Source organism: Parasteatoda tepidariorum, chromosome 7, assembly GCF_982258835.1.
Source record: "Parasteatoda tepidariorum strain Cologne lab strain chromosome 7, Ptep-v5.0, whole genome shotgun sequence".
In the NCBI taxonomy this organism is placed as follows: domain Eukaryota; kingdom Metazoa; phylum Arthropoda; class Arachnida; order Araneae; family Theridiidae; genus Parasteatoda; species Parasteatoda tepidariorum.
Genome location: NC_141761.1, coordinates 92,951,025 through 92,975,293, shown reverse-complemented (window position 1 = coordinate 92,975,293; position 24,269 = coordinate 92,951,025). Strand labels below are relative to the sequence as shown.

Genomic DNA, 24,269 nt, shown 5'->3' with positions numbered 1-24,269 from the left:
GCTACCGTAAATTTAAAAAAAAAAAATTTTAAAAAAAAAATTCAATTTTTAAAAAATTGAACAGAATTTAAGTGAAATTAAAAAAATTATCAATACTAGTTTTTAGAAATTTACAAGTGATTTTACAACATTTAATTTTCGTAGATAAAATTCTCAAATTTGCGACTTAACATTACTTGGTAAAAGTAAGACATTCATCTTTGATTTTCGTCATGAATTTTCGTTACATCGTTATTTTGTTTTAAATAGATAATGCGTTGAATTAACCAAAGTTCGATTTCTTTTCTTAATAAGTATTTTAACGCGAAATTGTTCAAATTCTCAATTCCAACATTTCGGTTTACTGCATTACTTTTTGAAGCAATTGAAATCAATATTTAGTTTTTTTAATGTTCTTAAAAAGAAAAATAATAATAGCAATGCTAATAATGTAAAGCAAAATTTTTCACTATAAAACTACAATATGTCAAAAACTATGTTTAAAAACTTTTCCTGATATACTTTAATTGTTGGTAAAAATTAAAAAATATTTTCAATTTCCTATCCAGTTTCTAGTTAAGATTTTTAACTAAAATTATAATTAAATTTACAAATATGATTATGTTTACGATTTATGAATATTTTTCTTACTTCCATTGAAAGAGTAAGATATTTATAAACTATTAAATTTTCAGGCGCGCATTTCGAAATGTCTAATCCCTCTTTTATATTCAAGAAAACCAACTGCTAATCTAAATATTGACTCTACTTAGTCAGTTAGATTTGAACCGGAAAACGCAGAATTTTTCTAACTTCGTTCTCGGAAAGTTGTTTTAATAAGCACTCTCATCCCTGGAGACTGTAGGATTTATAATGAGTTTGGGAAAGAGTAATAAAAGAATAGAGTTGGCGTAAAGCCAAAACTAAGTGAGAAGGGTTGAGTTGATTCCCTCCTCCTTTAAGAAAGTGCACCGCTCTCTACTTGGTTTTAATTGTCGGAAAACGCAGACGATTAGTGTCGCGTATTAATTCTTTTCATCCATAAACAACCATTTCAAGTTTCCAAATGTTCGTAATTAGATCCGACCAATGTTAATCGTTTGCCTGTGCTGCCACTGGACGATCCTTAATCACTTTTAATGCTTCAAAAACTAAGAGAGAAGCGCAGTTAATTAATACTCTTCCGGTGGCAACGGTATTTTTCTTCTTCAAAATGCGAAATTTTGCTTGAGCTCACACGAACTAAATAAAGCGATGCCGTCTCAAGCATCTTATTGTTTTTGTGAAAAATAATTAAAGGCACTTTTTAAAAATGCGTTCATACTGTATCGTGGTTCAGGGAAGCCGAAATTAGGTTTTTCCTGAAAGAACATTTCACTTGCACGCCTAGACAGTGTAAGACAAATGACTGTAAGAAATTTTAAAACCTGTTACGAAAAAGTAGCATTAAAAGTTGTTTAGTTTCGGATGTTTAAAACTTTATATGAAGAAAATTATCTTCCCTTAAATTAATTTTTTTTAAATTAAAAGTTTTAAAATTGCATCAAAATTGTGAAATGCAGTAAAAATACTGAAATTGGGTTTCAAAATTTTGGGAGCTGTTGAGTGTAATTTTTTAAGCGCATTGAAAATTTTAATATAAAATTGCTCGGCTATTAAAAAATATTTATAGCGTTTTATTAAAATTTAAAACCTGGCTATGGCAACAGTAGTGTGTAAACAGTAGAATCAGTTTTAGAGCAAATAAAAATCTTTGTCCAAATTCAGATACCTAATTATTTTACATTAAATGAAGAAGTTAATGTTTATGCTTCAATTCAGGAATGCTTCAATTTAAAGTGTTCAATTTTTTGATATACATATAAAAATACAGAACAATGAAAAAAAGGGGGGAAATAAAAATAAAAATAACAAGAAACCGGAAGAAAAAAATCCGTAAAAAAGGAAAAAAATTAATAAAAAACCGGAAAATAAGAAATATGATCTTTTTATCAGCTCACACGATTATAACCGTAAAAAGGAGTACTTTCTAATATTGTATCAATATAGTCGAAGCAAAATATATCGATACAATAGTGCGTGAAAATCAATTTGCACTATTGGTTTCATAATTTGCAATCTGGCAATCTTGTTACGAAAATATTTTAAATCATTCTGGAAAAATTTCACGTTCATCTTAGTTCATTTGAATTCGCTACTCGCTTTTTTGATTTCATTTCATGTTTTATTCTGTTTTTTCTTTATATTTTATTTTCTGTTTTTACGTGATATTTTTACTTATTGTGTTCTATTTTATTTGTTGTAATTTTTTGGTAAAAAATTTTTTGAGTGCTTCTCACACAATATATTCATTAATCTCACATTAATATATTTTGCTTTGGCTATATTGATACAATATTAAAAAGCACCCCCTTTTGCGGATATAATCGCGTGATCTGATGAAAAGATTATATCTCTCATTTTCCGGTTTTTTTTTTATTTTTTTCCTCTTTTTTTCCGGATTTTTTTTCCGATTTCTTGTTATTTTTATTTTTATTCCCCCCCTTTTTTTCTTCATTGTTCTGTAAATATTGGGTCAAAGTATACTATGAGGAATTGCAAATGAGAAGGGAAAAAAAGTATGGTCGAAACAACCTGAATGTGGTAAAACGTACCGTGTTTCTGGCTCTATGAGAACACCAAAAATCTCAGTGAATCTTTCCGAAACGCTTTATTATTGATTTTAGTAAAATTAACAATAAATTATGGTCAGAAATGATAAATTTGGGCAAATGTGGAAAACTTTACTTTTTAGTTTTGTTATTTTTTACTAAATGTGGGGTAATAAGAGCTATAATTTTGAGAACCAGAATCTTAAGTAAATTTTAAGGGAGGGTACCTATATTCTGGAAACATATCTCATATGTTTTTGGCGCTTTGCGTATTTCTGTGGGTATCAAATTACATCATTCGTAGTTATTTTGATATTATTCCTGAAATTTTTATTTGTATAAGCATAAAATGAAACAATAAAATATTTGAAATATATTAAAATAGATATCTCACATTTTATGATGTATTTCTCATCACTAAAATAAGTAAATAAGTAAATATATATATATATGTATATATATATATATATATATATATATATATATATATATATATATATATATCAGAACAAATAAAAGTTTTTTATTTGTATGAAAATGTAAAATATATTCAAGTAACGAATAAATACGGAAAAGGAAAATGTCTGTAAATAAACGAATTTCTTTCTTTTCTCTTTATTTTAATAACGGAACATATTGTAAATTTTTTTCCAGAACATCCCAACAATTGCATAAAGTATTATCTTTTTCTTGAAATATTACCTAAACTGTTTAAAATACTACTTTGACTGTAAAATGCGCACTGAAATTTACATATATATTTTTATAAATGTATTAATCTCTTACGGAAAAATCGTATCATTTCCTAATTTCGTTGTAATGCAGCATTTTATAATGTATAAATCTGGTGATTTTGTATTAATCTATTTCGAATTAAAATGACAAAATTAAGGACACATTATTATTTTATTTTCTCCTTCGTACGTTTCAGTGCGTGAACTTCCTTCCATTTTTATAAATTCAACCATTTACACTTTAAACAAGATGTATTCAAATTTAAATTTCGTAAATATAAATTTCACGGAGTCTATTTTAAACCTCTTATCAAAAATGAATTGTTTAGATAAGCCTAAGTATATCTCATTTTGTGAAGAAGTATGTGAAATAATTTAATGGAACTAAAATTTTCAACTTAGTTTTTTATATGATTAATTGTCCTTTATGATAGAGAAATATATATATTTTTTCTTGTAGGATCCAAGGGCACCAAAATCACAAATCATACCAAACTCTACCACAAGCGACAGAAATGCTTTGTTCAATGGACCACCGCTATCAAGTTTCCGCAACAATGAAGTGAGGACTGTCATGTTGTACGGCATACCAATAGTAGCTTTAGTCATCGAAGGTTACGAAAGGCTCTGTCTAGCCCAGATTTCAAATACTCTTCTCAAGAGCTTTAGCTACAACGAGATCCACAACAGACGGGTAGCTCTTGGAATAACCTGCGTTCAGTGTACACCTGTTCAACTGGAACTGCTTCGCCGAGCTGGTGCCATGCCCGTGTCCTCCAGGAGATGCGGACTCATCACCAAACGTGAAGCTGAGAGGCTGTGCAAGAGTTTTCTGGCTGATACCAAGCCTCCAAAGTTACCGGACAATTTCGCCTTCGATGTAGTCCACAACTGCGCTTGGGGGTGCAGAGGATCTTTCGTACCTTCTCGCTACAACAGCTCCAGAGCGAAATGCATCAAGTGCACATTCTGTGGCCTCTTCTTCTCTCCAAACAAATTTATTTTCCACTCTCACCGTCTACCAGACTCTAAGTACGTCCAACCAGACGCAGCCAACTTCAACTCGTGGAGGAGACACATCAAGTTGGGTGGATCTCCTCCAGATGAAGTTGTCTACGCGTGGGAAGACGTCAAAGCGATGTTCAATGGCGGGTCCAGAAAGAGGATCATAAGTTGCCCAAGTGTCTCCAGGCACGGTGGTAGCGGGGATGGAAGCAAGAGGCCGAGGCATTCTTCAAGAACTGACTCTGTTCCTACTAGCACGGAACAGTCGGCTCACAGTAAACCACCTTACTTTCCGGTTGTTCCTCTACCGAACAAAGGCTTCTCTCTCGCACCTGCAGCAACACCATTTGTTCCTCCGGCTGGACCTACACCCTTTGGACTTGCAACTGGAAAACCCTTGTCACCAGCTGACATTAGACAAACTTTTGCAGAGTACATGTGGTCTGGAAAACAGCCATTCCCTCTTCCCTATGGTGGGGTCCTATGGCCCCGTCCTGGAGGTATAGTTCCTGCAAATCCTGCTGTTGAATTGAGAGAAGCTCGAAGTGTTCCAGAATCTTCACTACCATACAACATTGCTGATACAACTACATTGGCAGATTCAGGTAATTAAATAATATGATTGTCATCTATCTAACTTTCTCTAACCTGCAGACGAAGAGTATGGTAAATTACTTTTATTTCCGTTCTCTTTTGCTGTTTCCATGTGTCTACAAAGGAATTTTTTGTTATTTTTTATTATTGAAGAGAAGTTTAATGAAATATAATAATCTGAATAAAATATTTTGTCCGCATCAAAATTTACTTCAGGCGAGTATAGTACAATACAGTTTAAATTTGTTTTATGTACTGCTTGCTCTCAGTATTGTATTTTTCTCGATGTTATACTTTCGCTGCTGTAGTTTTATCACCCTAAGAAACTAAACTAAACTTGGTGGCGTGATAGCCCATAGAGGGCCAAGGCCTACTGTGCCTATCCCAGTTCTTGACCTTGGTCTCTGGGGTGCAGACGGTTCCGTTGGTTTCTTAGCCGAACGCTGAACCTCCACTTTTTAATCCCCAAACTTTCTTGGTACTCATTATATCAACCCACTGAAGGGATTAAAGGTTAAGTTGACCTTCTCCGTTCTGAGTATACAACCCTGGATCTGTAGCACGTGAGCACTAAGCACTAGCACTCTGCCACCTACCTTTCTCACCCTAACATAATCAGTTAGTCATATTCTCAAAAATAAAACTGTTAATTTTTAATTGAAATTGAAAACATTCTGTTCACACTATTTTCAGATTTCATTGTTTGATCATATCGTTTTGAGACTATTTTAACTGTTATTTACTGTTGGCTCCATTCAGTACAAAATTACTGTTCTGTAGAAAAGCATTGACAGAAAGCATTGAGAGACATTGTACGTCACTGTTTCTCCACCCCTTAAAAACATTTTTGTTTCCAAGACATAGTTTGAAGATTATTTTCCTTTAATGTTAACAGAAAATTGTTTACAACTTATACAAATTTTTAATGAAATCAATTTTATTTCATAATCTTCATTGAACAGCCGACCCAATTTAGAGTTTACGACTAAGTTTAACTCCGTGGCCTTGTAATTTTGAACTCAATCTAGAAGACAAGGCAACTACAGGATTAAGTACTGGGAGAAAGTTTGCCTTCGTGGAGGACTTTTTGTTGGAACTAATCCGCATTTGGGTTACATGGAGAGGAAAACCACGAAAACCTCACGCTGAGGATATTTTACGCCAGCTCTGTGATCGGTTTAAACCGGATGCGGAATTAGTATCAACTAGCCATCGCTGAGATTCCAACCCGGTTTACCTGATTGGAAGACGAACAGTCTATCCCTTGAGCCTCCACGGGTGAAATCTATTAACAGAATGAATGAATGAATGAATAAATGGATAATGGATATAATAAAATCTATTAACGAATCTATAAATTTAACAATTTCTTTATGAAATTCTCACAAAATAAAAACAATGGAGATAAACAATATTATTTTTTAATACAAAATAAGTCAATACAAAGTAATGTAAACGATATATTTGCATTCTTGCAATTAATAATGTGGTTGAACATTTAGATACTACAAACCTGCACCAACAAGTTTCTATTTTAGAATTTTATCTTAATATAGAATGATTACGTTAAATAAGAGAAAGTTATCTTAAATGCAACAGAGATATTTATTTCTCAAATTCTAACTTTATCTGTGATCGTCACTAAACTTGCAAACATGTTAGTATTAACAAATATCTTGAAATAACCCATTGATTCTGATGTTAGCGTCACAGAGAGATAATAAAAACAGAGATTTGATTTAATACGTATAATAACGTTAGAAATAGGTATTTGATCTTACAAGGTAGTCGATCAATTCACGGAAAATCTTAAAACAATAATTCCGTGATGTGATTTCTCTAAAGAGATTAAGTGAGTTGATCAAATTCCTTAACTTTTATAGTAAAAAGATTATATAAAATTGTTCAGATGTTACGGTCAGTGTAATTAATCAGTAAATATTAATCACCGGCATATTATTAATAATTACCAATGACTTTTGTCCAATGTAATAGTTTTCAATTCATTTGACTAAAAATTTGCAACACGCATGCATCATCATCATCATAGTTGGCCAGACAGCCCGATGTGAGCCTATGCCTTCCTCTGAAGATTTCTCCATGACGACTTCCGATTTATCTTTGATCTCCAATTCTTTTCATTAATTGCAATAAAATCAGACTCCAGTGAGTAAGCCCATCTCAACCTCGGTCTTCCCCGCTTTCTTGCTCCAGTTGGGTCCAAAAAGCAGTAGCTTTTTCATTGTTTTGTCATAGCTCATTCGAATCACGTGGGCCATCCAATTCATTCTATTTATTTTTATGTATTTAATAATATCAGGTTGTTTATAAATCTTGTACAGTTCAAAGTTAAATCTCCTTCTCCAACTATTGTTTTCATTTACACCACCATGTATAATCCTCAATATCTTTCTCTCAAATGTTGCGATACAATTTTCCTCCAGTTTTGTCATTGTACAAGCTTCAGAAGCGTGTGTCAGCACGCCGGACAAGAGTTTCGTAGATTAAGAACTTTGTTTTTCTAGAGAGAAACATAGATTTAATAACTCTTCTCAGCCCATAGACAGCCCTATTTGCCAGATAGAGTCGGTTGCAATACGCATGCGTTATGGTAATATTCGCGAGCAATTGTTGTGCAAGAAGTGAGAAATTGTGCGAATACTTTGTGCTAGAAGGTTTTGATTTTTTTTTTATTTTCACGATTTCCTTTTTTTAATGCACTTAATCTTTAAAAAAGATCACACATCAGTGTTGGATTTTCCGGGCAAATCTATACCGGGTAGTGGCACTTAATAGTATTAAATACCGAGTAAATGTGTACTAGGTAGTGGCATTTAACCTTAAAAACGTCAGTGTAGGGTAGACAGGGCAATGACACAAGCTTCTCTTGATCAGTCTGATTATTAAAAATAATAAAAAGTGATTATTATCAAGAGCCATATACACATGATGATATCATCAATAGATATAATGATACAAAAAAATTGAACTTTAAAAAGCTATTATTTTAAATTTAAACTTAAGTAAAAATTCGTATGTTTTTTTCATCTTTTGTTTATTTAATTTTTTTTTCCGTCCAACTTGTTTATTTCGTCTTTTCACTAAGACAGTTGAAATAATGAAAGTAAGTAAAGTAGTCCGAATGAAAGTAAGTGATTTGATCAAATCACTTATTTTCATCTGGGAAATCACCTCTCAGTGTTGTAATTTTAACATCTGTCGTGCATTGATCATCTACCCCAGAGATTTGATCAAATATCCGTTTTCAACTCGCAAAATTCATTGAATTGTGAGGAAATTGTCTCCAATTTTAAAGAAATTATATTTCAATGTGATCTTTCAGTAGTAAACTGTTTTACATTTTATTCAAATCAATGGGGAAAAAGAAACATCTCAGTTGAAAAAAGTCTTAATACACGTTTCAGAATCTTCAGCTACTTTTAGGGACTCAAACTGCAAATGGAATCCTCTATATGACCATGTACAAAAATAAAAGCAAATGTTTCTTTTATTTTTAAGTCCTTGCTTCTTTTTGAAAGTTAATCAATGATATGTTATCCAGTTATAAGCAAATTTTTAAAAAAAATGTGTATTTGTTACAGGATAATAAGAATAAAACAATAGTTTAGAAAAGATAGTATTTCTCATAATCGCCTTTCAATTCCTCTCGATTTCGTTTAACAGAGCAACAGGTCTTGATGATCTCAGTCTCGCTTTCTTCGGTAATGATGTTTTTCTTAAAAATATTATTTTCTAACAGAAAGCAAAATACGCAATTTGAAATACACATGTTTTAATTGCATTTTTTTTAATTTTAAGTAAAAATATAAAAACTAATAAAAATTTTAAAATTGTTTAGTTTTAAAAATAAAATTTCTTGAAATGAATTTTGATAAATATTTATCAGTATATCTGTATTCATGCTCGTATTTATACATTTGTGTAAACTTGTATGGATTTTAATATGCAACATGTACTTTTTAACATAAATTTCAATGATGGCATCATAAAAAAATATCTAAAAAAATTGTTTATTACTTTAGTTAGAACCCTTAGTTAGGTTTATACGAAAGTACTTTATCAATATTAACCACTTTTGCATTTTTGAAAATTATTTTTATAATAGTTAGAACACTTAGTTAGGTTTTCAAGAAAGTACTTTTGCAAATATTAATCACTTTTATATTTTTGCAAATTATATTTATTATAGTTGGAACTCTTAGTTAGGTTTTCAAGAAAGTATTTTTGCAATATTAATCACTTTTACATTTTTACAATTAATGAGTCTTTTCGAAAAAGCATAAGAATTTTAATGTTAATGAATCATTTTATATCACCCTTATCAAAATAAGCTTAAGCTTTTGACTTTTTACAATTTATATTCAAACAAAAATCTATACATTGATCACAATTTACGAATAAATTTATATTGTCTTTTTCCGAAGAAGAAAAAAAAAACGTATAAAAACTTTCACATTTTATAGAAAATTTTATACTGCCTTTTTCTTCTAAAAAACTGAATATTTTTACATTTTATAAATCATTTTATATTGCCTTTTTTCGAAAGAAAAGTTTAACAATTTATGAATCATTTAATATTGTCAGTTAAAGTTTTTTATTGTTTTGCATGTTAATATAATGTGCTACTCAATACTGTGATATTTGCTGTATATTTTAAGTTAAAAACATTTAAAAACTGTTTTTCGTTTGGATTTACAAATTCTTAATTTCTTTTTCTAATCGCTTTCTAGATCTCATCGATTTTTCTCCCCACAGGTCGACCCTTATCGTCTGCCAGTGAAGGGACATCCATCTCATTTCCCGATCATGATAGTCCCGGAAGCCCCCTGAGATCGACACCTGTCCACACGTCAGCATTTCGCCCTGTGGGTCGCAGGTCGCCCCCAAGGATCGACTCTGATGCAGACACCACAACTGCTTACGGCGGCGGTCCCGAGCAACGGCGTCGTTGTGGAAGTTGCTGCGGCGGCATGTCCTCCGACGACGAACACGATGAAGTGGACGTTACGGACATTAGCAACGACGGCGATTCCGGAAACGGAATTGCCGCTGCTCCACCCGCACTCGTCGCTGTTGAGGAGCTGACAACAGCGGCTGTACCTGATACTAGTGTTGAGTGTGTATCAAGCAGAAAAACGGTAAATATTATTTTCTTACCATTTTTTAATGGAAGGTTCAGACATAGAATTTTTTTTTTTCAATATGAAAATAAAAAATAATAAAAAAATATTAGTGAGATTTTCTCAAAAACCGGAAAAAATATGGATTTTCTTCCAAATTACCTGAAGTTAAGTGGTAAGTCTCTTCCGAAAGATCCGGTTGTGATTTTGAGCCTTCATGAATTATTTTTTAACTATGCAGGCTTTAATACACAGCTGGAATAAAACTAAAGTTCATTTAATAAAGTTAAAAAAATTTTTTACCATTTTTAAATAGAAGGAGTAGATATGAGAATATTTTTTTCTCCTTGATTCAATGAAAAACTTGAGTAAAATGTTTTAAAAATCAAGAAGAAATACGGATTTTTTCTAAATTACGTGAAGTTAAGTTGTAAGTTTAGCTACTTTTCGACTTAGAGGTCTTTTTAAACTATACAGACTTATATCTACAACTGAAATAAAATTGAAGCATATCTTATGAAATTAAATTTTTTTAATGAAATGAGTAGTAACGGGAATTTTGTTCTCGTCCCAGATTCATTACAAAATTCTTTAGTAAAACCTTCTCTAATTCGAAAAGAAATATGGATTTTCTTAAAATAATGTAAAGTTGAATTGTAAGTTTCTTCAAGAATGTCATGAAGCAACTATTCGTTTTAAAAAGTTTTTTTAAACTTTACAAGCTTAAATATACAGCTGAGATAAAATTTAAAAACCTTTATTTTATAAAATTAAAATTTTTTTTTAATGGAAGTAGTAGACATAATAATTTTGTTTTCTTACCTGAGAAAATAAAAAACTTTAGCAAAATCTTCTCGAAATTCAAAAGAAATATTGATTTTCTTCCAAATTATATGAAGTTGAGTTGTAAGTTTAACATCTTGTAGCGGTTTTCCGACATAAAGTCTTTTTAAACTATTCAGACTTTAATCTATAACAGGAATAAAATTAAAGCATATTTTCAAAATTAAAATTTTTTTCTTCATTTTTTAAAGGGAGGACTAGTCATGAGAATTTCGTTTTCTATCCTGATTCAATAAAAAAAAAACTTTCTTGAGATTTTCTCTAAGACGAGATTTTTTTTAATTATGCCGACTTAAATCTACATTTGTATTAAAATTGAGGTATATTTCATGAAACTGAGACCTTTACTTTTCAAAGGAAGCAGTAGACCTGCAAATTTCTATTTCTTCTTTGGTTCAATAAAAATTGTTTGCAAAATCTTTTCAAATTTCAAAAGAGATACATTCCAATTTATATAAAAGTGAGTTTTGAGTTTTTTTCTGAACATCCTGTAGCAACTTTCCGACTTGAAGAGGTCTTTTTAAACTATACAGACTTGAATCTACAACTGAAATAAAATAAAAGCATATTTTATAAAAAGCAAAACTTTTTTTAAATTTTTATTTCACTAACTTCATCAATAATTCAGTAGTTTCATTATCAATCGAAGTATCAGAATTTCGTTTTCTTCCTGATTTAATAAAAAAAGAAGAACTTTAGTGAAATCTTTTCAATATCCAGAATAATTAACAGAATTTCGTTCAAATTATATAAAACTAAGTTGAGTTTTTTTTTAACGGAAAGAATTCACATGAAAATTTTGTTTTCTTGCCTGATTCTATGAAGGAAAAAAACTTAAGTAAGGTCTTCTCAAAATTCAAAACAAATAAGGATTTTCATTCAAATTATATGAAGTTGAGTTGTTAGTTTCTTTCAGAACACCTGTAGCGACTTCTGGCTTAAAGAGGTTTCATAAAACTACACCGATTTAAATTTAATACAAATAAAATTTAACCATATTTTATAAAATTAAAAATTATTATGTCCTTTCTTAAAAATTCGTTTTATAAACTTATTAAAGTGCATGCATGTTAAATATATTTTTAAGTTGATAAACACACCATTAAATCATTATTTTTTATTTATTTTTATGAAATGACTACCATTGCATTTAATATTTAGTGCTTTGTCGACTTTCAAGAGCAAAGAAAATTTAAGTTCTTTTTGAAATGTTCAGTGAAGGAATTTGTTTCTGAATTTAAATTAAACTTTTTCTTAATTTGTTGAGTTGTCAATCTTCTACTTTCGGCTTTTTTGCTTTCTTTTTTTAATTTTTAATTTTAGCTTTTTGTTATTTTTTGTGAGTGTATCCTCTTGATGTTGAAACTTTTATGCTACCTGTCGTTAAGTATATTTTAAGTTTCGAAATGTCAAATACTTTTACATTTTTTTTTTGTCCCACCGACTCAATCTGCCCTCTTTTAAACTCAAATAGCTTTTGCTGATGACTACCACTTCTTACAAAGTTTAAACAATTTTAATTTTTACTAATAGAACCGATCATTTTGACACTTTTTGAAAGATGTTAGTGAATGTTTTTATATAATTACAACTTCAAGGAAAACGAAGAATTAAAAAAATTAGTTTGTGACAGTCGTCATTTGGCCCCGTGATTAGAACTGTATAATTCTTCCTAACTTGCACCCAACATAGTAAAATATGCATTTGAACATTTGAATCAAATCGATTTCGATTAAAGCTAAACAGCGAGAAAAACATACAAAGAACAAGTGGGGATAACGGTTTGTGTCCTTTTTTCACTAAGTGATAGAGGATAAAGGAACACAAAGGGACATTTTGAGAATTACTACTGGTATCCAATTGGAATACGTTAAATTTAAAAAAGAAATAGCGTCAAGAACTAGTTGTCAAGGACTAAAAATGCAATATTACTGCAACTAATTGAATAATAATAACTAAGTGATATAGTTCTGCCTCTGGCTTAGACATCTCTATAAATTTATCATAACCGCTAAGGTCAAGTTGGTTTCCATGGCGATAGCAATATCCATTAACCATCCGTTTCTGTTTTGTTTTTTTTAATTTTGAATTTAAACCCGTTACTGCTATAAATTACTATGCCCAAATATTAAAATAGATTTGCCTTTCCAAAAGTATAGTTTTTGCTAAAGCGGTCGTTTTATGTGTTGAAGATTATGTGTTAAATTAAGCCTCATTAACGATTAGGCCCCTCTTCCCTGATGCATTGTCAAGTGAGATAGATGCGCTGGCGATAGCCCATTTAATTCGATCAATAATATAAATATGAAGCCAAAGGGTTGGATTGTTCGTTTTATCATAGTTCCGCTTGTGCTCAATTTAAATTATCTTACTGCTTAATTACAACCTTATAATTAATCATTTAAGTTATCACTGCTTTATTATAACCTTATAATGAATAATTGTATTTTAAGTTATTACTGCTTAATAATTACCTTATAAATAAACAATACTAACTTAAAATGATGTCTTAAATCTTTTTATATATTAATGTTTGGTTGCTAAGATAAAAAGGTTGCTATGTAAATTCCTCTTATAATTAACTATTGCATTTATTACTATCGTCAATCGTAGTTACTTAATTAATCACGGTTAGTAGAATTAAAATTATTTTGGTGATAATTTTTATGTACTCGTTATTAAAATTTAAAGGCGGAATGCGTAACTATTATTCTCAAATTTAAATTTACTTTAGTAAATATAGTTACCGGATGCTTCGCAATTAAATAATTTAATTAATTATTTTGCGATCCATAGCTCTTTTTTACTATCTAATTAATTTCATTTCAATCTCCTATGTCACTATCTCTTTTTTTTTCTTTTTTTTAAGAAGAAATGGTTTTAATTGTGCCACTAAAAGTCGAGTATCATGAAACCTGGTAATTTAGCATTTAAAGAACTTATGACGTTTTAAATTACTATAATATATTAACTGTAAGTAATATAAATTATTATAGAATAAATATGTATATCAGTGTATAAAATTAAATACATTAATATGTTGGATACTTTTCCCCTCATTAACTACTTACTAATTCTAATTATAAAATTTAAATAATAATAATTTACTTACTGTAAATTATTATTTTTCAAATTTTTACCCAAATTTTAAAAAAATATGTAACTGAATTAAGCAAAAAATATGTTAGAAAGTCACTTAATGATAATAAATTTATAAATTTATTCTTTATTTATTTTGAAATTGAAAAAATAATTTTAAATTTTATTGTTAATAACAGCATATTTAAAAAAATACGAAAATAATTATTATTTATTTTAATGAAAAATTATGGAACAAGGCACAATATCACCATTTTTCAGTCTGAGGGTTGTGTGCCTATGGAAATAAACAAGCATAATTTTAAAAAAACTCCAAACAAAACCATATAATTTGAAAAAAATTTACTGATTGCATTATGCCTTGTAATTTATATCCCAGATAGCAGAGTAAGGTTTATTTTAATGTCAGCAACAATATTTATCACAAAGTTCAAGAAAGTTTATAAATGATTAGCAAATAAACCATACCAGCTTGAAGCAATATTAAATTAACCTAGTTTATGCGCAATGAGGTTCATAAAGTTCGCATTAAGCTTGCATAAACAACCTTTTTGTATCGAGATTGAAGCTGCCTATACAAGACAAGGCGAGAAAAACCTTCTAGTATCGACGATGAATCATCATTAGCAAATTAAGAGTAGAAATTTTTCTCAAAATGAAGATAAATTCGTCTTCTCAAGGTTTATTTTAGATTTTATTATCATCACTTAAACAAGGTTTATTTGTACAAGTTTTTATACACTTTCTTTAACATTTAAAAAAAATCAAAATTGGTCGCATCATTAAGCTTTCAACACAGACAAAATGTTAGATTTTAGAGCCATGATAAAGCTGAAATGCAAACATAAGGCAAAAACATGGTTTACAGTAAAAGTTAAAAAATGCGATTATTCGTAAAGTTTTTTCGCATTCGGTCTCGAAGGAAACATTCTTGGTCTTTGTACTAAGATAAAAAAAAATATTAATTAGCCAACCTTTCGATGTCAACCAAATGAAAATGTAAAGTTGAACACTCTAGGCAGTGTTGACGTTAGAGATGGTGGTTTTTACAGTTTTTTTTTTCAGGCATAAATCAGTTCCATTAATAAATCTTTAAATATTAGATAAATATTTGTGTGGGAATAAATTGTAAATTGAGACCAGACGACCAATTTTTTTTTACTGGCAAACAGATTACATTAGTCTCGGACAATTTAAGAAAGTGTTATTTTAGTGCTGACATTATTGCTTAGTTACAATTGAAAAATTAAAAAATATATAGTTGTAAAACGAACGAGAAGAATAAGTTGTTTGAATAATGCAGTAATCTCGGAGGTATATATCTTTCTCGGCAACTGTAAAATACGTACCAAATATAAAAGTGCAATAGAAATTTGCTTTCTCTATCTTCCATTTTTCCCCTAAGGAATCTAAATACTTGTTCAGATTTAAATTCAATGAGAATATTTAAAAAAAAAATAACAATGACAAATATTTTTAACTATTATCTAAATACAATTCCTTAATTATTGGTAAATAGAAAAGTTAACATTAATAATATTATTTTGAATTTTAATGCTAACTACCTTTTGTTGTAATTATTATAATATCCGCGTAACTATTCTAGTTATCTCAAATATAAATAATTGTATTTAATGTATGATTTAATTATTTGTAACATTTTCATTGTCTAAATATTTTCAGCTATAAGAGAGAAATGTATCATAATTAATTATATGAATAAATGTTTTAAATATTTTAAAATTTAAATATTAGAAAATAATATTATATTAAATGTTCTAATAATGTAAGAAAAAGTTTTAGTTACAGGGGACTTCTCATAATAATCATACATAATAATAGAATTTTTTTTCGATTTCATAGTGTGGAGCTTTTTTCTTATTAGCTAATAGATAATAATAAATACTAAGTACCAAACAGCTTAACTATCTTATATATTATACTTAGATACACTGTCTCGTAGTTTGGTTTTAAGATCTCACAGATTTATTTTAAGAAAAAAAATTTTTAAAATTTAATTACATTAAATCTTAATTACTATAGCTGTCCGTAAACTTCTTCTATTGATCATAAAAAACTAAGTGAAATAAGGAATATACGCAATTTGAACGATATTTGTTTTTTTTGCTGGAACAGTTTTCAACAATGAAAACGATTTCAACACTAAGGATTTTAACTAGTAAAACTAGTTTAACTAGTTTATTAAGTTAATTTTTAGAGAATTTTTCCTATTATTGAATTATGGATAAAAGTTTTAAATCGTAGAATAATAGCTGTTGAAATTACATAGCTCAAAATGTTTTAGCCAATCAGAAAAAATAAAACCACATAAAACTATTTTAAATTAAAATACTGGACTGAATGTTCTTAAAAAAATATCAAATTCTATATATTAGACTTAAATTCGAATCCATATGTTCATATACAATAGTTTTCTGATTTATCATAATGACTAGTTGGTTCTCATATATCTACTTGCTTAAATCGACCAAAGTGAGATGTGTAAAATAGTAGACGATCGGTGTTAAAATCCTCTTGCTGTCAGTCTAACCGGGAAAGATTTTTAAACATTTTATCTTGTAAAATGCTACTGTTTGCTACTTTTATTTAAAAAAAATAAACGAGTATATTTCCGTATCATGATCTGTCGCGACAATTGCAATCGCCAAGGTGTCAAAATGATTTTAAACTTGCAATTATGGGGGGGGGGGCATGTAGAGATTTTTAGTTAATTTCCTTCTGTGGTGTTCTTTTTTTCTTCTTCCTTTTTGGACGAAGTGTTTTGCAGACCGCTACACGAAAATTGTCAAGATTCGGTCCTGCCACAGATCACGATACGAAAATCCTCTTAAATAAACCATGTAGAGTATTTTAGCCAAATGCTTGATCCAAGGTTGTTTTTTTTTCCGGAAAGATTTACGAAGTTCAATTTTAAATGATGTTCACTAGCTATTTATATTGTCTTTTCAACGACGGTGATAAAATGTATTATTGAAACTTTAAAAAAAATTATAAAGTAAATAAGTAAAAAATGTAATTAAAGTATTTTATTTTATATTATTTTATAACCGCTGTTGAATAGCCGACCCAATCTTTCGGTTTACGACTACTGATGTTCAACTCCGTAGCCTTGTAATTTTGAACCCAATCCAGAAGACAAGAGAACTCCTGGGAAAAATTTGCCTTTGTGGAGAACTTTTTTTATGGAACTAATCCCCATTTCCGTGACATGGAGAGGAAGACCGCTAGAACCTTCCACGGTTAGTCTGACTGCAAGGTGACTCTAACCCATAATCCGTCTACCACTGAGGATAGTTCACGTCAGCACTATGGTCGGTGCAAGTCGGATGCGGATTTGCATCAACCAGTCATCGGGGGGTTCAAACCCGGTTCACTTCATTGGAGGGCGAACGCTGAGCCATCGCTATTCCACGAGCCCTCGCGGCTCCTAATTAAAGTATTGGAGAAACCTAAGGCAATACTTTTCTGAAATAAATTTTACTAGTGACGAAACACAATATATTCAGCGATAAGAATTTCAACCGTGTCTAAAAATTTCCAAAAAATGTTTTAATCAATTCCATTTAAATTAGAAATGTAATTGCATTCAATATGTTTCTAAAATTCCTGCATTATTAAAAAGTAAAAAAAAATAATAATAATTTCCGAAAATAATTAAAATCTTACCTTTTATAATTATTCAATAAAGTTATAATTTAGTATACAAAATGTTCTAGCGTGAAAATCAAATATAACTATAATAAAGCATCACCCTCGAATGATTACTATCGATTATTTTGTAGATTCGAGAATTACCATATCGATTTTTCTGTTATTCATTAGTGAGCGGAACATATTAAAAAGAGACATTAACCAGAATCTTTTAGAGTAATGAATTCTTAAGGGGGTGAGGGGAAGGCATTTTGGAAGGCGAAACAAATGAACTTTCCGAACCGTGAAAGATGAGATAATAAGGCTTTTTGAAATATTCGATGGTGCCTATTTATCACATAAAGATATTGCTTCAAAGGAACAGAAAACATCAAAACAAATTCTTGAATATTAACATGAGGTTTGATTAGAAAAAACCTGGATGTGAACGGAGCGATCATTTTATCAGAAGTATATCAGGTATTTATAGAACGTACTCAACCTTTGAAGTTGAAATTGGTTTTAGGTTTGATTTATATTTATTCGAATATTTATTTACTTATTAATTTCTGATTCGTTTTGGTATAACGTGAAGTGAAATACTGGCTTGCTTTTACATCTACGCGTTTGTTAGTTTTTTTTTTTCGCTGATTGCAAATTGCATTAAATTAAATTTAATAAGAGTTTTAACTTAAAATTAAAAAGCAATTAACCTTAATGAGTAAATTGTAAGGAAATATTTAACTTTGATGAAGCGATACCTGTTTCGTTAAATGTAAATTTTAGAAAGTTAAATCATTTTTAATTTTATGGTTCATAAAATTATTTGTTTATTTATAAACAAGATGTGGGCAAATTGTTTCAAAAGGAAATTAAAGTCGTCCCAGATAGCAGTTTAAGGTTCATTTTAATTTCAGCAACCACCTTTATCATGAAGCACAACAAGGCTCATAAATAATTAGCAAATAAGCCATGCAAGCTTGAAACAATTTTAAATTTAGATATGTAACTATGTTAGTTTTCGTGCTATGAGGTTCGCATTAAAGTTTCATAAACAATCTTTTTATTTCGAGATCGAATTTGTGTCTTCAAAACAAACCAAGAAAAACCTCCTGTAATCATCATTCGTAATTCAAGAGTTGAAAGCTTTCCCTTATCGAGGATAACTTCATCTTCTCAAGGTTTATTTTAAATTTTATGACATTTTCTGAAACAAGATTTATTTGCGCATGTTTTTATATACTTTCTTTAACACATTAAAGGAAATTGTTGGCCTGATCATTAAGTTTTCAATGCAAAGAAATTTTTGTGTTTGAGAGTTTGGACAACTCTAAAATGAAAGAAAACAATTAATAAGGTTTACAGTGAAAGCTTAAAATTGAGATTTTTTTTTTGGTCAAAGTTTTTGCTTGTCTTTATTTAATTTTTAAGGAAACAAGTTTGACATACTAATATTTCTACTTAGTTTTAAAAAGGATTAAATAGTCAACCTTTCTATGCCAACCAAATCAAAACGGAAATAAAACGTTTGTCGTTAAGTTGCCTGCAATCTGGGTTCAATTTTTAAAATAAAAAAAAACAATAAAAATAAAAAAATTTTAAAAAAATTAAGAGAATTAAATTTTTTCCCCAGAATTTCTTGTGTTTTTGATATTAAGGTTGCTTTATGGAGAAGAAAATAATTAAAATCTCTCACGATTAACCAGACAGCAAAGGAATTCTCACCCATGAATCGTCTACCACTGACGATATTTTACACACTGTGGTCAGTGCGGGTCGAGAGCAGAATTCCTATTTACCAGCCACTGCTAGGATGCAAACCTGGGTGTCCTGAATGGGAGGCAAATACTTTAAAAATCAAATAAGAAAGGTTTATTTGCTCAAAATTATTACTTTGCAAACAATGCAAATTGTACAATGTACAAAGAAGCGAGCAATTCTGAATAACTTTTGATCTAATGATTGGATCTTTACAGTCTAGGACTCAGTCTTAAAGATTCGAGAGCGTAACCTCAAACGACGTTTTTGAATTCCTGTCCCCCAAAAAAGTTGGGAGTAGCAGCAGTTTCATTTCATTTCATTTTATAACCTACGTTGAACAGCCGGCCCCATTTTGGGTTTAACGAATACCAATGTTAAACTCCGTAGCACTGAAATTTTTAACCAATCCAGAAGACACGGAGACTCCTGGATCAAATATTAGGAGAAATTTGCCTTCGTGGAGTACTTTTTAATGGAACTAACCCGCATTTGAGTTACTTGGAGAGAAAAATCACGAAAACTGCCCACGGTTAGCCTAATGGCAAGGAAACTCTAACTCATGATCCGTATACCACTGCGGATATTTTACGTCAGCACTGTGATCAGTGCGAAAATCAAATCAGCGAGCTATTGGTGAGATTCGAACCCCAGCCACCTCATTGGTAAGCGAGTGTTCTATCCCCTAAGCCACCACGGCCAGTAGCAATAATTCAAAAATATGGCTCCTATAGTTTGTTCAAGGAAGTGTTAAAAAGTTTGGACCCCTTAAAGTTATTTTTTTTTTGCTTAATTCTCCACAGCGCGAGAACTTTTTAAGTGAATTGAAAAATTCTTTCAAGCGATTTTAAAATTCGTTTATCCAAAGATAATTCCATGCAAAAAGTTATTTTGTGTAAATATTTATTACTTTTTATGATTGTATTTAATAATAATCGAAAAAAATTTAAATAAGCTATACAATTTTTTACACCATTTTAAAGAAAGTAATTTTACAAGAAAAAATACTGTTCCTGAAGAAATCTTGTTTTAAAAATACGACTTTTTTGTTCATACATAATTAGTTACTTACGATAGTATCATTTAAATCTGAATATTCATTGTATCGCTAGAAAATATTTATAAAATGCAATTTACCTATTTCTCTGTCAAATTTTTTCACATTTTGATAAACATAATCATTACATCAAACACTGATCTTTCATTAGAATCCCATACACTTTTCATTTGCGAAACTAATTTATTTGATATTTCAATCGAATACTTTAAATTTCCAAATAGCAATTCAGAAATGACTACTTCAATAGATTTATTATCAGACCTGTACTAATTTAAAAAGATTCAAAAGTCAACAAAACTCATCAGTATTACGCCTTCGTTTCCTAGATTGTCCTTTTAGTATGACAGAAGCTTATTTTGCCCCAAAACCGACCTGTGCGCAGATATGAAAATCGAATAGATGTTGTAATTCTTTAAAAGCAATTATAGATTCTCCGGTTAGAAAACCCTTTTGCATTTAAGAACTTCCTCTATTCATACCGGCTTCACAGATTGGTCATTTTGACAATCAAACTCAGGAGGGATGAACTCGAATTGTAAATCCCAGTGTTCCAGATTTCCGAACAATTGTCCGTCACCAAGTACGGGTTGGAATTCTCCTCGAAAATTCCTAACACTCATTCATTGAATTTTCTATTAGAAAACCTATCTCGTTTTCCTATTCATTGTGTCTGAACGTAGTTTTAACGCATTAGAATTCGGTGTTTTGAATTGGGGTGGGCGGAAGGAATTCTTTTGTTCCGCGGTTAATGAAGTCGGTGGAATTGAATGGAAAAGCAGCGAAGGTGTTGTTTGGAGCTAATTTCTGTCACCGCGCGGTGGGATACAGATCTGGGAGTTGTTTTCCGGATATCTGCCTTTGGTTACTCATTCTGTCTGGGCCCCGAAGGCGTTTCTTTTGATTTAAATATTCAAACGGTGAAAGTTTTCGGAGTCTATGCTTATTTTTGTTTGAAAACAATGAAATGCTGCATATCCAGATCGAGTGCAAACCTGTAAAATCTCATCTTCGTTGGTTAAATTATTCCATAAGAAATAAATCTCTTAAACGAATTAAGGTAAACAAATAGTATTTGTTTCTGTTGTACCGAATTGGAATTAATTTATATTTACGATAAATGGATTTCTAGTGAATCGAGTGACATTGCAGACTGTAAATTGTAAGTTTGCATGTAAAATATAATTAATAAAGCTTATTAATTTTCAAATCATTAAGACAATAATTTGAAAATTAATAAGCTTTATTAATTTTCAAATTATTGAAAATTTATGTAGTGTTGTTTTCCTTAACGAAAAATTGTACAATTGTTCTGGAGCATATATTCTAGAACATATACAGCATGTTTTGTTCGGACCACACTTTTCATGTATCCTTAGAATCCTGATCAGAAATGAGAACAAAAATTTATACACAAATTTGCATTTAAGCAAGAAAAAAGAAACACTATCAAAATTTATCAAATTAAAGTATAGAAAGGCAGATGTAATTGGAAAATTTAATTGGAGGCTGAAATTTGAAGGTGTTTTCTAACAATTGTCTATCAACCCCTTTGTTTCTTCCAACAATCAAATGTGTACTATATCTTAATACCTCTAATAACGTCGTTTCATGCACTGTCGTTTAATACCTGCCCACCTACCTCTACTGTGATTTGTCAGAATTCGGTCACATTTTTATTTCACTTTCACTTAAATATTAATTTGAATTTGATTGATTTTGTTTTATTAATTTGAATTTTATTGGAATTCGAAGAATACATATTAATGATGGTCTATACAGTACACCCTGTATGAGATAGGGTTCAAAATTTTTAAAACTAATTTCTGTTTTATCTTCAATTTTGCATTTTTTGCTCTTTCCTCATTTTTACATTTATATTTTCTTTTCACTTAAATATTATCTTGCGACCCTCAATGTGTGTACTTTTTTGTCTTTAATTTTTGATAAGAATTCTAAAAATGCATATTAATGGCAGACTTCACAGAACAACCTGTAAGTGATAATAAGTATTCAAATTTTTCACAATTTTTAAAACAATAATCCTAAAATAATTTGTTACCGAAGAAGTGCTTTTGCAAGTTCTATTTTATTGAGAAAAAAATAATTGGAATGTAATTATTTTTCTGAAATCATCTTACAAACACGCATTGCAGATATTGTATAAAATAGGACAGACAGATTTTAAATTGCGAATTTTTACGCACGAATTATTATAAGCTATCTATAGTTCGATACTTCGAGTACTTTTTATTAAAAAAACAGTAGGACAAAACGAATGCGTTTGTAAAGACTAGGAGCATTAAAATATATGCGGAAAAAAAAGAAGAAAAGAAAAGAAATAAAATTTCAATTGCTCTAATAAGATAGAACGAATTTGTAAAAATAATTTTTAAAAACTTTAAATTGTCGAGTTTCATCATCAGAGATAGTGCATTTTCAACTCTATGGGATTAACAGTATCCAACAATGCTACAAAACACACCATTGTCTTTTAATTATTAAAGTTTAATAAGGATTAATTTAATATTTTTTTAAAAACTTAAGCCGTATGACTAGAATTTCCATTTAAATTTATATTAGTAAAATAGCATATATGTTGCACATTATAAATAAACAATCATCATGTACTTATGCCTTAATTATTTAATACATTATTAATTATCTATAATTACAACTCAAGTGCATGAAATAAGATTTTCAAAAAATTGACATGCTTTAGAAAACGTTTCCTTAATATATGTGTGATTAAACATAAGTAAATTATAGCTGACTTGGTTAGTGAAAGAATTCAAATTATCTCATTCAAAAAAAAAAAATTTACTTCGATAATTTTGTTCAATCTTAGAGAATGAATACACTAAGTTTGAAAATACAGATAAAGAGGTATCAAAAGCAAAAGACATTTGGGGATTTTTATAATTGTGTGGTTAAACATTAGTAAATTACAGCTGACTTGGTTAGTGAGAGAATTCAGATTATCTCATTCAAGAAAAATTGACTTCGATAATTTTGCTCAATCTTAGAAAATGAATACACTAAGCTTAAAAATACAGATAAAGAGGTATCAGAAGCAAAAGTTTAAAAAAATTAGGGATTTTTTTTAATTTTGATTTACAAAAATGATGTTATAAATTTTTTGAAATGGGGAAAAAATTATGTTTGTATCTGAATAAAGACGCGAGGTTTTTCATCACATTGAACTCCGAGTAATGGTGAAGTTTTGACTCATTGTTTCCTTATGATTTTTTCACATTTTTTTCAAATTTAAAACAAGACTCAGAAGACAAGACTCTCAGAAACTAAAACATATAATAATTCCATGAAATTTAAACTCGAATATTTTAAGCATTTTGCTTTCAGACATCTTTAAGAAATTAAAATTTCTGCTTTCATATTCAATTTATGAATTTTTAGAAAAAATAGTTTAAAATTTTTTAATCTTTAAATATCAATAATAAGAAAATAAGCTGGAAATGATTTAAAGATTTAGATAATTTATTAAAAATGAATTAAATTGTTTATTATATAGCATACAGTTTTCGGTTATTTTAAAAATTAGAAACATTATTAACATTAACATTTATCATTAAATTAAAACATAACACTACAAACAATATATTATTAAAATTATTAACATTACATACCACATTATTAAGTAGCCATTATTAATTTAATTTTTTTAAATAGAAAACATTGATTTCGAAAAAAAACTTTTAAAATGTTTCATAGGAGATTCAGGTACAAATTTTTTTTT

The 24,269-nt window shown here is 29.6% G+C and overlaps 1 protein-coding gene across 2 annotated transcripts in view; it reads left to right on the top strand.

Moving 5' to 3' along the window:
* fuss (SKI family transcriptional corepressor fussel) overlaps positions 1 to 24,269 on the top strand; it is a 114,269-nt gene that overhangs the window by 24,972 nt on the left and 65,028 nt on the right. For both annotated transcript variants that reach the window (XM_016048545.4, XM_071183141.2), the window contains exons 2-3: positions 3,825 to 4,974; positions 9,740 to 10,122. In XM_016048545.4, the coding sequence (XP_015904031.4) occupies positions 3,825 to 4,974; positions 9,740 to 10,122 (1,533 nt within the window). The remainder of the gene's footprint in view (positions 1 to 3,824; positions 4,975 to 9,739; positions 10,123 to 24,269) is intronic.